The 14107-nt window shown below is 42.3% G+C and overlaps 1 protein-coding gene and 1 long non-coding RNA gene across 12 annotated transcripts in view; one reads left to right on the forward strand and one right to left on the reverse strand.

Annotated features, from left to right (window-relative positions):
- Positions 1–8961, reverse strand: part of LOC100545895 (vesicle-associated membrane protein 3-like) — a 36674-nt gene extending 27713 nt beyond the window's left edge. For 2 of the 3 annotated variants that reach the window (XM_019618976.3, XM_019618977.2), the window contains exon 1: positions 6466–6599. In XM_019618976.3, coding sequence (XP_019474521.2) covers positions 6466–6506 — 41 coding nt within the window. In that variant the 5' untranslated portion in view covers positions 6507–6599. Of the gene's footprint in view, positions 1–6465; positions 6600–8817 lie in introns of those variants that run through there. The other variant, XM_085232466.1, reaches the window with a different exon arrangement.
- LOC109369465 (uncharacterized) overlaps positions 1–14107 on the forward strand; it is a 64796-nt gene that overhangs the window by 48096 nt on the left and 2593 nt on the right. The window contains exons 5-9 of one of the 9 annotated variants that reach the window (XR_014885370.1): positions 41–1976; positions 5048–9134; positions 11417–11523; positions 12334–12394; positions 13836–13998. This is a non-coding gene — a long non-coding RNA (uncharacterized LOC109369465). Of the gene's footprint in view, positions 1–40; positions 1977–5047; positions 9135–11416; positions 11536–12333; positions 12395–13832; positions 13999–14107 lie in introns of those variants that run through there. The other 8 variants (XR_014885375.1, XR_014885371.1, XR_014885372.1 and 5 more) reach the window with 8 other exon arrangements.

Below are 14107 nucleotides of genomic sequence, written 5' to 3' on the forward strand. Positions count from 1 at the left end.
GTGACGTGATATATTCTGCCTTTTCTTTCCCTTCTCTTAGTTTTCTTAGGAGAATTTGTTCACTGCAAAGAAAACATTAAGTGACTTGAAATATTTCTGTATGTATATCATCTAGTCAACAAAATTGCCGAAAAAACATCAGCGTGTGATCTTCATGGATGTGTGGGAGAAGGTATCGCAGCTGTCAGGGAATGACTGTACCACTCCTTGCTGGAAAGAAGTCAAACGTTTCAGAAGCAGACATTTATAGCCTGGTGGGATTTCTGCTAAACACACGGGATGTACAGACTATCGATAACTTCCAGGAAGATACCTGCTGATTCATCCTGGCAGTACCCGCTCTCAGGCTGAGCTCTCCCTAGATCCCAATCAGCAGAAAGGCTCCCAGCTACAACACTGACACCAGCTCAGAGAATTCTACTTTGAAATTCTCACATAAGCTGATGGTCTACAAGCTATCACTGAATCTCAGGCTTCTTCAGAAGTGTGGGAAACAACTAGAAAGCCAAAGTCTTCCGGAAAGATCCTTCTGCCATTTGGCGCATCTGTGGTGGAAAACAAAACCAGCCATATTTATACACAATTCTGTCGCCTGCAAATATGAGTATTTGGCCAAAAACAATCCTAGGAAATCAAGCCTGCAGTATTCACCACTCCCACCCTTTTATAAGGGATGCAAAGTCATCTTGCCAGAGTTTTGCTTACTGATGCTCAATCTGAAGCCTATTTAGGAATCTTTGCATTTTTACAAATAGACAAGTCTAAATATCTTATGTCAACAGTTTTGAAAGATTTGATCCCACTGAGGATGTCTCAGGTACACAAAGTGCCAAACATTTTAGCTGCTCAGTGATAGCACAGAGCACTTTACACTTTCCAGGATTAGGTCACAACTTTCCTTTTGCTGTTATTGATTAAAGCTCTTTGTTTCTTTGCTTCCCTCCCCCTTTCCCTATTTGAATTGTCACCATGGGTGACAGCTGACAGGTGCAGCTATCTTCTGTGCACACACTGGAAATTGATGCTATTGGAGACATATGAAGAAACGAGGAAGGGGAACATTCAGCAGCTATCAGCAAATCTAACCAGAATTCAAAAAGCTTTTCCACAGATCAACCTAAATGAGAGAGAGGTTTTTTTTTCCCTTGTAAGCATTGTTGAGGATCAGAGCAGTAAGAAATGTCTAGTATTAGAACTCCTTTCTAAACTCCAAAAATTACGCACAAAACACCCTTGCGTGTTATAGGAACCTTTCCATGCAATAATCTGTGCCAACAGCTGGAGGATGACAGTATGACAGTAGATAAGTTTGTGTTTTCAAGCAGCAGTGCCCTTTGTCTTACTGCAGCTCACCATAATTAAGGCCCTAAGTAGGGCCAGATTCACTAGCACATTAAAGAGGAGCTATTTTTATATGTGAACGCAAATGAACAAATGTAATTTCTAACCATTAAGCTTCCGAAGAAGACAGCAAGTGAGCTCAAGGATGATTACTGATTTTCATAGTTTCTAGGGAAACTTTGCCAGGACCTAAATGTATATAGAAAGTCAGCACATTGCCTGACTCAGGTCTAAAATGGTAACTAGCCCATTACAGAAATTCTGCCTCCTCAAAACTGATATCCTTGGTGTGAAAAGATGCTGAGAAGCTCATGGAGCCAATTCCTAAGTCCTTTCCTTTGCAGATTCCCACTTACGCAGAGCTCAGTACTTTGGGCTTATTGCTCTCTGATGATTCAGAGATGAATTCCAGCAAGAACTTCAGTACACAAGGCTCACTGGGAAGACCCACTCCTTATCTCTTCTTCTGAAATACATGAATTCTAGACTGAAGATCTGTCCTGCTTTTGACAGCCCAAGAAGAACTACCAGCATGGATGTAAGGAGCACTACCCGCTGAGTGTGCCCATGAAGCTCCTGTGTGACTTCCCAGTGACAGGACCCGAGGGAACGGCGTGGAGCTGCATCAGGAGACAGTTGAGTTGGTGTTAGGAAGACGTTCTTTGCTGATAGGGTTGTTGGGCACAGCACAGGCTCCCCAGGGCAGTGGTCATGGCCCTGAACTGCTGGAGTTCAGTGAGCATTTGGCCATTGGTCTCAGACACAGGGTTTGGATTTTGAGTGGTTCTGAGGAGCCAGGGATTGGCCTTGATGATCCTTGTGGGTCCCTTCCACAGCCATTCCCTGAAGCAAGACTACCACCACGCACAGTGGCTGTACTAGCTTAACAGCCAACACTGTGCTAAATAAATCAGCAAGTAAAAAATTAAAGGACCTAAACTGCAAAAGCCATACCTTCTGGGTCATAACCAAGAAGGTCTTGGCAACCTTACCTAAAACCAGCCTGCTGCATGTGACAGCGAGATTTGCTTTTCCTCTGTTACAGATTTAGACACCCTAACTGGATATGAGCATGTACGGTTTTACTAAACATGCAGTCTACTGAGACAGTACTTACAAAGGAACAGAATGAAAGGTTTTCCCCATCTACCAAAATCTATCAAGCTTTTGCAAGAGGTGGTTTAGAGAGATAGAGGCAGACACCAAGTTAGAGAAGATTGCATTGAATGTGAAAAATGAGGAAGCTTGCTTGCAGGGAATCTGGATTTTGTACTCTGTGGGAGGAATATGAGCACTTGAATTCAAGCCAAATTTAATAATGTATTCCAGTGATCTGCTTTTTTTTATTTATTATTTATTTTAAAAAAAATCACCAACACTTCCTCTCTTCCTGAACACTATACGTAAGGGGTACAGTAAAAAGGATGAAAGATTACTAAGTTGTAATGTGTAACCTTTGGTCTGATTCCTTTGTACTTGACTGTGCTGTTCCACTTAGGTACAGCCTTGTTTCTGTTATTCTGATATATATAATATTATTCTGCTATATTATTGCTGGAACAACTTATCTACTCTACAGAAATTTAAAATTTAGTGAAATACAACAAAATCCATCTTCTAACCCTCAACCTGAAATTTCCATCCATACTAGATGAAAAAGTTGAAAACCTGAATGATTGGGAAACAGTCAAATGTTTACTTTTAACATATTCATTTGTGAGTGATGTTTTTCAAACAGAATCATGAAGGGCTGAGGTTGGAAGGGGAGGTCATCCTGTCCAACTGAAAACAGGGCCCACAAGACCAGGTTACTTGAGACATCTTCTGGTCAGATTTTTTAATATCTCCAAAAACAGTTCTCCAAACAACATTCCCAAACACACATATAGCAGTGCTTTAAAAGGTTATTTAAAAAACAAAACTTGCAACTTCATTTCAAAGAACGCAAAGAAGTCTGTTCCATAATTTGGTAAAATATTTCCCCACATGCAGAAATGTGAAATAAAAAAAAAACCTTTTCCCAGCAATGACTGCATTTTCAATGCTGTTCAAGTCTTCAATTTCATTCTCCAATTAAAATTTTAAAGTTCAATCATATAAATATCCACCTTGATCTGATAGGAACGTCTTAAAAGAAAATCAGCATATCCGGTATTATGTACTATGTACTAACAGCAGTTCATCACTATATTGCCAGGAAATACTCTCTTCAATTCTTTCGTTGATCATGTAAGGAGTTTGTAAACTGTGGACACTTCCTCTCCTAGTTAACTCCAGAAACAGGACACATCACAGCCTCTGGTGTATTCCCACTGCCTATCAATTCTATTTCTCTGACTTCTTGCAAAGGCTGTCTCAATTCCACATGCTGTTTGCCATATTTTATAATACTAAAAACTAGAGAAGTTCACGGCACTGAATCCCCACAAATACAAATGGTCAGCTACTTGGTGCTTCGAAAACACAGGCAAACTCCAGCTCTGATGTATAAATATGTGGTGACAACACTTGGTTTCAACATGATTACTGATTTACATTTAAATACCACTGAAAAACAAACCAACAAAAAATACTGAAATGAAATAATATGGTTTTGATGTTCTGAAAAGTCATCCTTTTAGGTGACCTTGTGATACTGAGTCCAGCAGATGTGAGTTGCCACTTCAGAAATTTCTTTCTCATTTACTCTGAAATAGAAGACTTGCTTTTTTTTTTTTTTTTTTCCTGTAAACTTCTCATTAAATTTTGTATCTGAAGAGATCAAGGAACTTGATTAGGTATTTCAGATCATTTGATCAGAAACTTCCATTCTAATTATTTCACCTACAATATAATTCAAACTGACAAAACACTTGCAAAAGTATAGACAGATCTATTTCAATGAGTTACCACCTTTTAAGAAAACATAAGGTTTTCCATAACTGAACAGTGAAAAATCAACCTTGCAATCATTTGATGATAGCTCAGTGGATAAAGGAAATGAGTTTAGAGGGGTCAAGTCCAGACAGAGAAAAAGCAATTGCATCATTAAAAAACGCCATCATAGTTAATTCCTGGTAATGGCTACGAGTAATGACAGTACACAGCACTGAATGACGCAGGTGAGAGGATATTCTCTGTAAGTCGTAATTGCCTAAGATGAGCTGTTCACTCATTTGTACTTATTTGGGACAGTCTGTACGGCCCCTTCCAGGGCACCATAAACATTTTGCTAAAGCTGCCAGTGAGAATCTACCATGTATCCTGGCTGAAGGGCAGTGAAATGAAGGGGAAAAGGACACTTAATACCAAGCTCTTTTCTTGAACTACGCCAGTTCCTCCTGGGAGCAGTACATACCTGAGTACACAAACATGGATTTGCCTGGTGCTCTAAATATCCATTTTTCAGCAAGATCTTAATTGAGTAAAAAGCATTTAAAAAGGAGAAATGCTCCTTTGGCAGACTAGTTCAGCTTCTAATAAAACCACTTCAAGTATCCTATAAATTATTCTGCTGCTGGAACTATCTACACAAACCACCTGCAGGTCAACTCAAACATGTTCCAAGGAAAGAGATCACTGAATTAAATATATTTGGGTTTCACCTACCTCATATTAGCCTACTAAGCCTATTTTCAAGAATGTTTGTTGTGAAAAATATTCGCTTTGCCTGTGCTTATCACAGATAATTTTCATTGTCTTCATTCTGGTATTTAATTCTTCACAGAAGTCCTCAAGACAACATTCAGTTTGATTTCCACACTTTCAATCACTCATCATCTAAATATCCAAAAGATTTGTGACCTGTATGGGACACCCTTATTTCAAAGCGCAAGTGCATGCAACAGGAATGATGTCTAACATGAGTTGGCAGCATTTATTTCTACTGCTGCACACGAAGAACCCTGCATGAATCAATACTACAGGACCCTCAAACCATTGGACCCTTTGACTCACTGTACAGAGAAATATATATGTGTGAAAATACCAAAACAATCTAGCTTCTCTGAGTCTGAGGCACCTGACCGTAAGATGCAAAAGCCCAAGAGTACCAGGGGACCAAAATCTTTCTGCCACCATGGATTTCCAGAGCTCTTTTGGAAAGTATTTCTAGGGGAATGCAGACACTTACCAGCATGGAAGTGCTGCCACACTTACAAAATTCATCCCATCTATAATTTCCTAGGACAAACACCGGGCATACTCACTTTGCAACCCACTGAACTCCCCATGCAATGGATTAGGATCACAAAGAGAGCTGCGCTAAATTGGTTTGGCTCTGCTGCTCAGTATGAAGGAATGGCGTGGTAGAGAGATTTTGCTGAGTTCCATAAAATTATGTCCACAGGAGGAGGGCTAAGTACAACTCTCCTAACAGCAGGAGATCGTCATGCCACTCGTTTCAGAAAAACTGAACAGAAATTCTACCTGAACATATTCATTACAATTGGTAGAAGCATTTTAATCCCAGCCACCTCCTCCAGGATCTTCTCCTTGCTGCTTCGAAGCAAGCATAATTTTATTTATTTATTTTAGAAACTGCTGCCCTAGGAATGAGATCTAGAGATGCAATTCTGCCCTGGGGAGAGCCAGGTGCTTTGTTTTGCTGCTTGTCTCAGAAAGTAGTACCCTGAAATAGAGCTTATGTTGGATTAATGCAATCAAAGGCACCCTGCTGTCTGGTCACTGACCTATCTGTAAACAGCAGATGACATGATGCCATAAGCTTCTATTAGATATAATTACCTATTGAGATGTGACCCTGTAAAAGAAACAAAACCATGCACCTCACCTGCTGCTGTTAGTTTATTTTCCAGAGCTAAACAATGCCTATAAGCACCTCAGATCTGAGCACCATTTTTGACTACTCATCTCCCTTCACTGCTCCTCATATCTCTTCCAAGCAGATTTTTGTCTTCTCCCTTGCATCTGGAACAACCCTCCCAGCTACACTGGGCAACATCCAACTCTTCTTCATTCTCACTGTAGATCCCTTTTATATCCCTCTTCTTTCATTCAACCTTTTTATGCCACAACTTCCTCTCCTCTGCCTTCACCGAAGAGAAAGTTGCCTGTTGGCTGAATGTGTGTCACCTGCCCTGGATTCTGCCCACTGCTACAGAGACCACAGGGACAGATTCTCACCTGATGTAAAGCAGTGCAGGTCTGCTGGAGTGCAGAATCATGAGCCACAGAGAAAGCGGTGAACATATTTCCAATGTCAGAGTAGGAGATCGGAGTGAAACTGATACCTGCAAGCTCAAAACCAACAGGAAGCAGTTTCACAGCCTGCACAGCTCAGTTGTGGAGCTCCTTGCTACTGGACACAGCCGATGGAGCAACTGGACACCTTCATGAAAGAATAACAGCAAAATCCATTGAGAATCATGAAATATAAAGATGTTCCCTCTGGTTCACAAACTCACTGAGCCTCAAGTCATTGAAAACTGGGAAAGTACTTTGGGAGTACAGCTGTATACCCACAACCCAGTGAAAGAGTTCTGTACTGAATCATAGAATCGTTTGAGTTAGAAGGGACCCCTAAAGGCCATGTAGTCCAACTCGCCTGCAACGAACAGGGAGACCTACAGCTAAATCAGAATGCTCAAAACCTCGTCCAGCCTGACTTTGAATGTCTCCAGGAATGGAGAATGCACGTCTCTGGGCAACCTGCACCATTGCCCTTACGGTAAAAAACTAATGATGCTATGTCACACCAGCTGAAGACACAGCATTCTATCTCAAGTGCACATCCACATACACATGCAGGAAACGTGTCCATGTTTGCAACATTCTATAGGAGTAACAGCAGAGATAACCTCTAATTGCCACTAGCAGTTAGCTGTTATAGTCCTGTGAAGTATGAAAGTAGCTGCTGCTACAAGTCCGTAGCTAAGTGTACATTTATCTCTCATGTTCATCACTAACTCAGAAGCCACTGTGGCATGATATTCATGCAGATGTTCCCCCCTCACCCCCCCAAAAAAAAGTCTTCATATCAATACCTGGCAATGAAACAGAAGCCAGCTTACAGTGACGCTGCCAATTATGAGCAGCTTATTTGTTATGGATTTGTTTCAGTTATCAAATTGAAAGTCTATATTGTCAAAACAGACAAAAACTGCTTTCTCTTTTCCATCTAACTCCTGTCAGAAGTCTGATGCAAGTCCCTTACAGAAGCACAACCCAGTTCTACTAGCATCACCTCACTTTTTCTGCTTTTATTTACAAATTCTCATGAGCACCACACTAAATACCCCAAGACTGAAATATACATAGGTTAAGACAAACGTTATCCAAGTTATTGCTTCATGTTGGAACAGTTTCAATTGTGTAACGCCACAACAGCAAGCACTTGTATTAATCATTGAAGAACAGCTCACATACAAACAAACGTATTTGACGTCATCACCTGCCTCTTGATATAAACACAACTAGGCAACAGAAGCTTACAATGAACCTGCTTTTTACCAGATCAAGTTCAGTGTTTACATAAAGGATTTCCTTTAGATTGCAGTTTTCTGACTTCCAAAGAGGACTCTGCCTTGAAAACCTTTCAGGCAACATGGATAAAAGCTTATTGTCTAAGACAGCGTTAAGAAAAAAGCCAACAATCCAAAATGTGTGCTTCTACACTCAAGGCTGTTTCCACTTCTTCTATGAATCAGCCGAGCCCAAGTTCTCCCACCACCACCCAAGTCCACAGCTTTCCAGCCCCATCCACTCCTTTCTGCTGTGTAGCACTCCCTGAGACTGTTTAAGACATCTCCAGCTGTCCCTTAGGAGTGACTGTGAACGAGCAATGAATTGAGATGATAGTAAAATCGTGCGTTTAGGCACCAGATTTTTTTTTGTGAATGAACACAGTTCAGATCAATTTCTACTTAACTAAGCACGGTTCTGATTTAAGAATTGACTTTGGGGGTTTCATCACTGTCTAGCAGAGAGCATCGCTTTTGTTAATGCTGAACTGAAAGATTTGGAAGAGATTTAAAGGGATACAAACAAGAAGCAACAGATAATCACCGAGCCCTGCAGACAGGGGCCCTTGGTCGCGGGTGCGGCGCGGCTGAGCGGATTAGCCAGCGACTATTTAGGAAAGCGTTTCATCAAACGGCGAAAATAAACAGGACTCGGCAGCCGCGGCTCAGCGCCGCTGAGTGACTCAGACTGTTCAAGAACCCTACACCTGTTGAGGATCCCGGCCCAGCATTTCGACTGTTCACCCGAGTTAGCTCCCCGCTGCCCGCCGGCTACGCGCACAGCGATGACAGCCCCAGCCGGCGCTCCGCCGCCCGGCTCGCGTCCACCCAGCCCCGCGCCCCAGAGCCGGCGGCCGCGCGGGTGCCACCCACAAGGGCTGCGGCGGCTCCAGACACCGTCTCGCCCCCGGCCCCGGCCCCGGCCCCGGCCCCCGCCCGCTTCGCAGGCACCGAGCCCACCGGCGGTCGCGGGAGAGCCCGGCTCTGCTCGCTGCTGGCGGCCGCGGGCACTCACATGGCTCCCGACCGCCGCTGCCTCCGCTCCCGCAAAGATGGCTTTCCGGCCCCGCTCCGGCTGCCGGCGGTCTCTCAGTGTTGTAGGCACCGCTGCCGAGAGAGGAGGGGTAGGCACCAGCTACTGAGCATGCCTGTGCCTCACATCACGGAGTAGGACGTCGGCACGGAGGTACCCCCTCCCCACCTCGCGGCAGGCAGCAGAAAGTCCTGGAGTGACTCATGGAAACGCAGCGCCGCTCCGCCCGCACCGCCTCCCCGCGGCGAGCAGCAGGAGCCTGGGGTGCGGCTCCAGGGCTGGGCTCGCTACGACGGCAGGTGTGAGGAGATTGCCTTTGTCTATGCCATCTTCTTCCTTCCTCCCCTTTCTAGAAACAAAACAAAACAAAACAGCAGAGAGGGATTGCAGTTCGGTCCGTGCTGTCATGAGTGAGTACTTGCGAACAAAAAGCAGCTGTCAGGGTTGTAATCGCTACTCAGTGTACAGCAAAACTAGAGGCAGGCGAGCTACTGGATCGACCATTATTTTCTAACTTTGATCTTCAAAATGAAGTATATCAGCTGCCAATGAAGCTCATGTGCTTCTGCCTTGGGCTTCTTGCAGCCTTTGACTCCCACTAAACCTACATCAGGGCAGCCACTCTCCACTTTGAATCTCCTTCATTAAAGTCAGCATTTCTTTAGCTCCCTCGTACAGCCAAACTTCCACTGAAGCAGAACGTGCTCTTGTGCACTTGAACCAAGGCAATACCCTACATAAAGGCCAAAGAGGATAAAAGATAACACAGCTTTTAAGAGAAGTGGGAACTTAACCTTGTTGTCCCCACTGGTGGTTTGTTCTGCTTTACTTGTGGAAGCACCACACCAAACACCACTGCCTGACACTTCACAAACTTCCCATTTCAGTGAGAGCTACTGTGAGCCTTTAGAAACAGGCATATACCCAAGTAAGGTAAGGGCTTACCTAGAGAGCACTGAGGAACTTTTGTACATATCTAGACCCCAGATCTTGGGGTGCCTGATCTTGGGGTGCCTGCTGGGGATAAAGTACAACAGCATCATCAGATTAAATCTGTGTTCTCTACATGTTTGAAGCCAAGGACAAGATGACCTGTTCCTCTAAGCAACAGGCAAATGCTGAGGTGGAGGGTAAAGTGTCAGTCTCAGTTCCTAAGCTTGCTATCAACAAGTTGAAGGTTTTCATGGGAAGAAGAAAAATAACCAGTGAATATGAGAACACCCACAGCAGCAATACACAGCCCAGATACTAGGATGCTCAACTGTTTCCTAAGTCGAAGTCCAGATCACTAGTTTCATTTCAATCCTTGAATTCATTTTCCTTCCTTCCTTCCTTCCTTCTTTCCTTCCTTCCTTCCTTCCTTCCTTCCTTCCTTCCTTCCTTCCTTCCTTCCTTCCTTCCTTCCTTCCTTCCTTCCTTCCTTCCTTCCTTCCTTCCTTCCTTTTCTTTCTTTTCCACACAAGGAAAACTCTCATTTGGACCATTCCTTTTTCCACAAGTAGTTTCACATGAAAAAGGTTGCAGAAACTGGGTTGTGCTCAGGGCAGAGATTACTGAGTAAGATCACTTCCAAGACAAACACTAATTAAGTAACATATTAGAAGTGGTTGGAGAGGTAAGCTAAAGTCTAAAGAGCAACACTTCCATCTTCTAGGACACAAAGATGTTATGCTCCTGCATTTATGATGACCACTGATGGACAGTCATCATCTCCATAACTATGTTCACCTCATTCTCAGATTGTATTTACTTACTGCCAGGAAAATAGAATGGGGCCTTGGGAAGAGATACATAATTAGGTAGACAAAATTTAATCAGCCTCTGTTTTGTGAACTGTTAGTAGTTGAGCTAGTGTATTTCAAGTGTTTTTCAGTTTTTCTATTGTTCTGCCCTTATTGATGTTAGAATTAACTTAATCCACATCTGATACAAACACACAACTTTATTTCTGTCAAATTATCCTAAGCACATGAGCACAAAGGTAAAGGGCACAGAGAGATTGTCTGCTGTAGCAGAAAGAGTGTCAGTACAGCGAGAGTGCCTCAAACCTTGCTAGCCCTGCACCAGCAGAGTGAGCTTGATCTAGGTCAGTGTGCCACATCACATGCCACAGCTTGTTTCAGTCCTGTAGGGGAGAGCCCTTAAAACCAATTGAGGTGCATCACTGTACTGTGGCTTTATCTTCAAATGAAGAAATTCCCACTAGCAAAGGCATCACCATTCTACCCCAAGCAGGCTTGTGATCCTGAAGACAATCCGCTGCTAAGAGGGGGTTATTTCCCTTTAGCCCTACACTCCCTTGAAAGAGACCACAGGTTGGTGTTGAAGGCTGTCAAAGCCTTCAGTGTTTGAGGAGATGCAGAGACACCCTGTGGTGGCAGAAAGAATATGGTCAGAATTCGAACCAACCTTACTTGACACAGAAAAGCTGCAGCCTGGGGACACAGAAATCTTCCCCAAGTTGCTGTCGTATCATTTCCCCTCTCCTGACCTCTCTTCCTGTCTGGCACCCTTTGCCCTGCATGTTTGCTTGACAGTCCCTGCCACAAAGTTTTACCTATTGCTCTGTTCTTTATCTCAGGATGTATCATCTGGCTGCAGCCTGCTGTGTGCTACTGCGATTGGAGGGGTTGCTGTGGAGATGCTCCATTTGTGGAAAATATTTTTCCTACATCCTGCCAGACCTGGGTAGGGAAAATTGTCAGTATCGTTTGTAATTTGCTTTTTTTTATCCCTTCTGTAATTCATAGTTAGTCCTGAAATCATATAAATATGATAGCACATACAGAGACACCAATCTGCTGTTCAAGTAGTCCAGGAATGAAAGTAATATCACTGTGGATCAGTTTTGACATCGATAGTCTAGCAGGTACTTGCATTTTTAGCAAGGCAGACCTTTCTTTTCAGAGACAGCATGCAGAGGTAACACAGAGACTCCTGAAGGTGTTGTACGCTGTTGTTTAATTGAAGGAAACTAATTGTCTCCCAGATCTCAAGCAGGATTTCTGTTGTAAAGAGCCACTGAGCTACTTGTTAAATAACCGACTGCATAAAAACATAAATCTCAGGGCTGGCTATGATAACATTATTACTGATTACTTTAGCTAACAAAGCTAAGACCTGCTATCGCAGTTGTTAAATATAAAAGTTGTGGCAATTAATCAGTATATTGAAGTCAACAGTAGTCAAGTTTCACAAGATTTAAGCCAGGAAGAAAAGCAAGACATTAAAATTCTGGATATTCAAATCTTCTGATACAGCAACACATTTAAACAAGTATAGAAGGAATTCCACCTACATCCTTAGAGTTGCATTGGATAGAAAGCCAAATAATACCCTGTTTGAAGAAGTGAAATTAAAATTATTCAGTATGTTATTATTGTTGACTAAAAGGCTTTAGAAAAGATCCCTTCTGTGTATCTTCTATTTTTTGCCACCAATTTTCATACAGTTACACCTGTACTTTCAATGTTACATTTTCTTCTCTTGATCTTTTAGACAAGAGGAATTAGTACTGAAAGATCCTGCAGCAAAAGCCTTTGAAGCTCACTTCTTAGAGGTAAGACAGATTCCTGCCTCCCCAGCTGCTGCTTTTTGTTTGCCAAAGATTGCTCTGTTCTGCAAGGCTTCACCTCAACACCACTGTATGCCTAATATGGGCCTTGAACTTGCAGATTATTTTGATACAAATTAAAAACTGAATTCTTTTAATTATAAAGGGGTTAGTTTTCTTTCATTCACAACTTTTATTTGCTCATCAGTTACTGCCAGCTTCCTTGTGCAGGTCAATGAACTGATTTTAGTTTATTTCATAAAATTATTTTAAAAATATATTCTGCCATTTGTGAAGAAACAATTCCAATTTATCTAAGTTTTGTTAAAAGCTGGAGGTCTCATTACCAAGCATGATAGCAAGATGTATTGCTTATTGCTCATTCTAGGAATTTACGTTTTTCTTGTAAATAGGTCAACATATATTTTTGGTAAATAATTACGACAATGAAAAACAGTTTTAGGGACTGATCTTGTAAAGCACTGGCACACTGAGATCCTATTTTCTGCATTTATCCTACTGTAAAAACTAGTTATGGAACACTGCATTTAAAAATCTGGTTTCAGTGGGTAGTTGAGAGCAAGGAATGAAAGGGATAAAGGATAAAATCAGAAAAGTATGTAAAAAAGTATCAGAACGGTTGGTTTTGTTTTTGATACAGACTACAAAGTTTGTATGCCTTGTTTTAGAGGAAGATCCATGGAAGATTAGTCGAAAATATTTTAAACAACAGTTAGAAACAGACAAGCACTTCCAGTCATTAGGAGGGGCTGGACAGTACCCTCCAAGCCAAGCAACCAAAAGTTAATGCAATTACTAAGTATCAAATGTAGAGCAGAGAGACTAATTTGATCAGTGAGGCTGAAGGGATAATTCTTGGAGACAAAGCAATGCAATGCGGAAATGCACCTAATCAACTGCTTCATCAAAAGAAAGAGGAAACAATTTCCAAGCCTTAACTAAAATCCCCAGTTGGTTCTTCATCTTTCCAGGGTTCTGGTTTTTGCATTGCAGTGTATGTTCCATCTCACAACATTTGTCTGTCTGCTTCTGTTCTCTGTGCAAAACTGTTTTGTTGGCTCCTGGCTCCTTTATCAAATGAGCCTCCTCCTCCTTTCTTGCTTTTCACCAATGAGCCTAATCATGAAAGAGTGCACGGAAAAGGAAGTATTTATTATGTTCAATGCCCAAGCCTCCTTTCCATAATCTTGTGGGATAGCGGTTGAGGAAGAATAGCTAGATTTGCCTTGTGGCTGCAGGATTTTTCAAAGCACACACTTGTTCCATCTGATGGAAAGCATCTGCTTGCTGATCTCTGCTAAGCCTTCCGCATAGCCAGGAACCTTACAGGTTTGTAGAGAAACAGAGCGAGAATTTGCCAGGTGCAACACAGTAAGGGAGAGACTATTTCAAAAAGCTATTCAGACTTCTGCTTTCATCTAAGCAGGTGCTGCTGTTACAACAGATAAAATGAGCTGGCAGAAAGGAAAGAAGGAACTTACAGAAGAAAGCATAGGAGATGGGAAACACAACCGAAAGAAGCGGGAGCGAATATTTAAGAAAAGATTTTCTGGACTGAGTCTCTTCTCTGGGTCTCCTAGGAATAAACTGTAAGTAGATCTGAGATTCTATTTTGTAAACTTATTCAAATGATAAATTTATTTATAAACATTTCCAGTGCACCTCAAAGAGCCAGAAACACCTTTGTATGTTCTGCTG

This window comes from Meleagris gallopavo, chromosome 11 (genome assembly GCF_905368555.1).
Source record: "Meleagris gallopavo chromosome 11, MGAL_WU_HG_1.1, whole genome shotgun sequence".
NCBI classification, from domain to species: domain Eukaryota; kingdom Metazoa; phylum Chordata; class Aves; order Galliformes; family Phasianidae; genus Meleagris; species Meleagris gallopavo.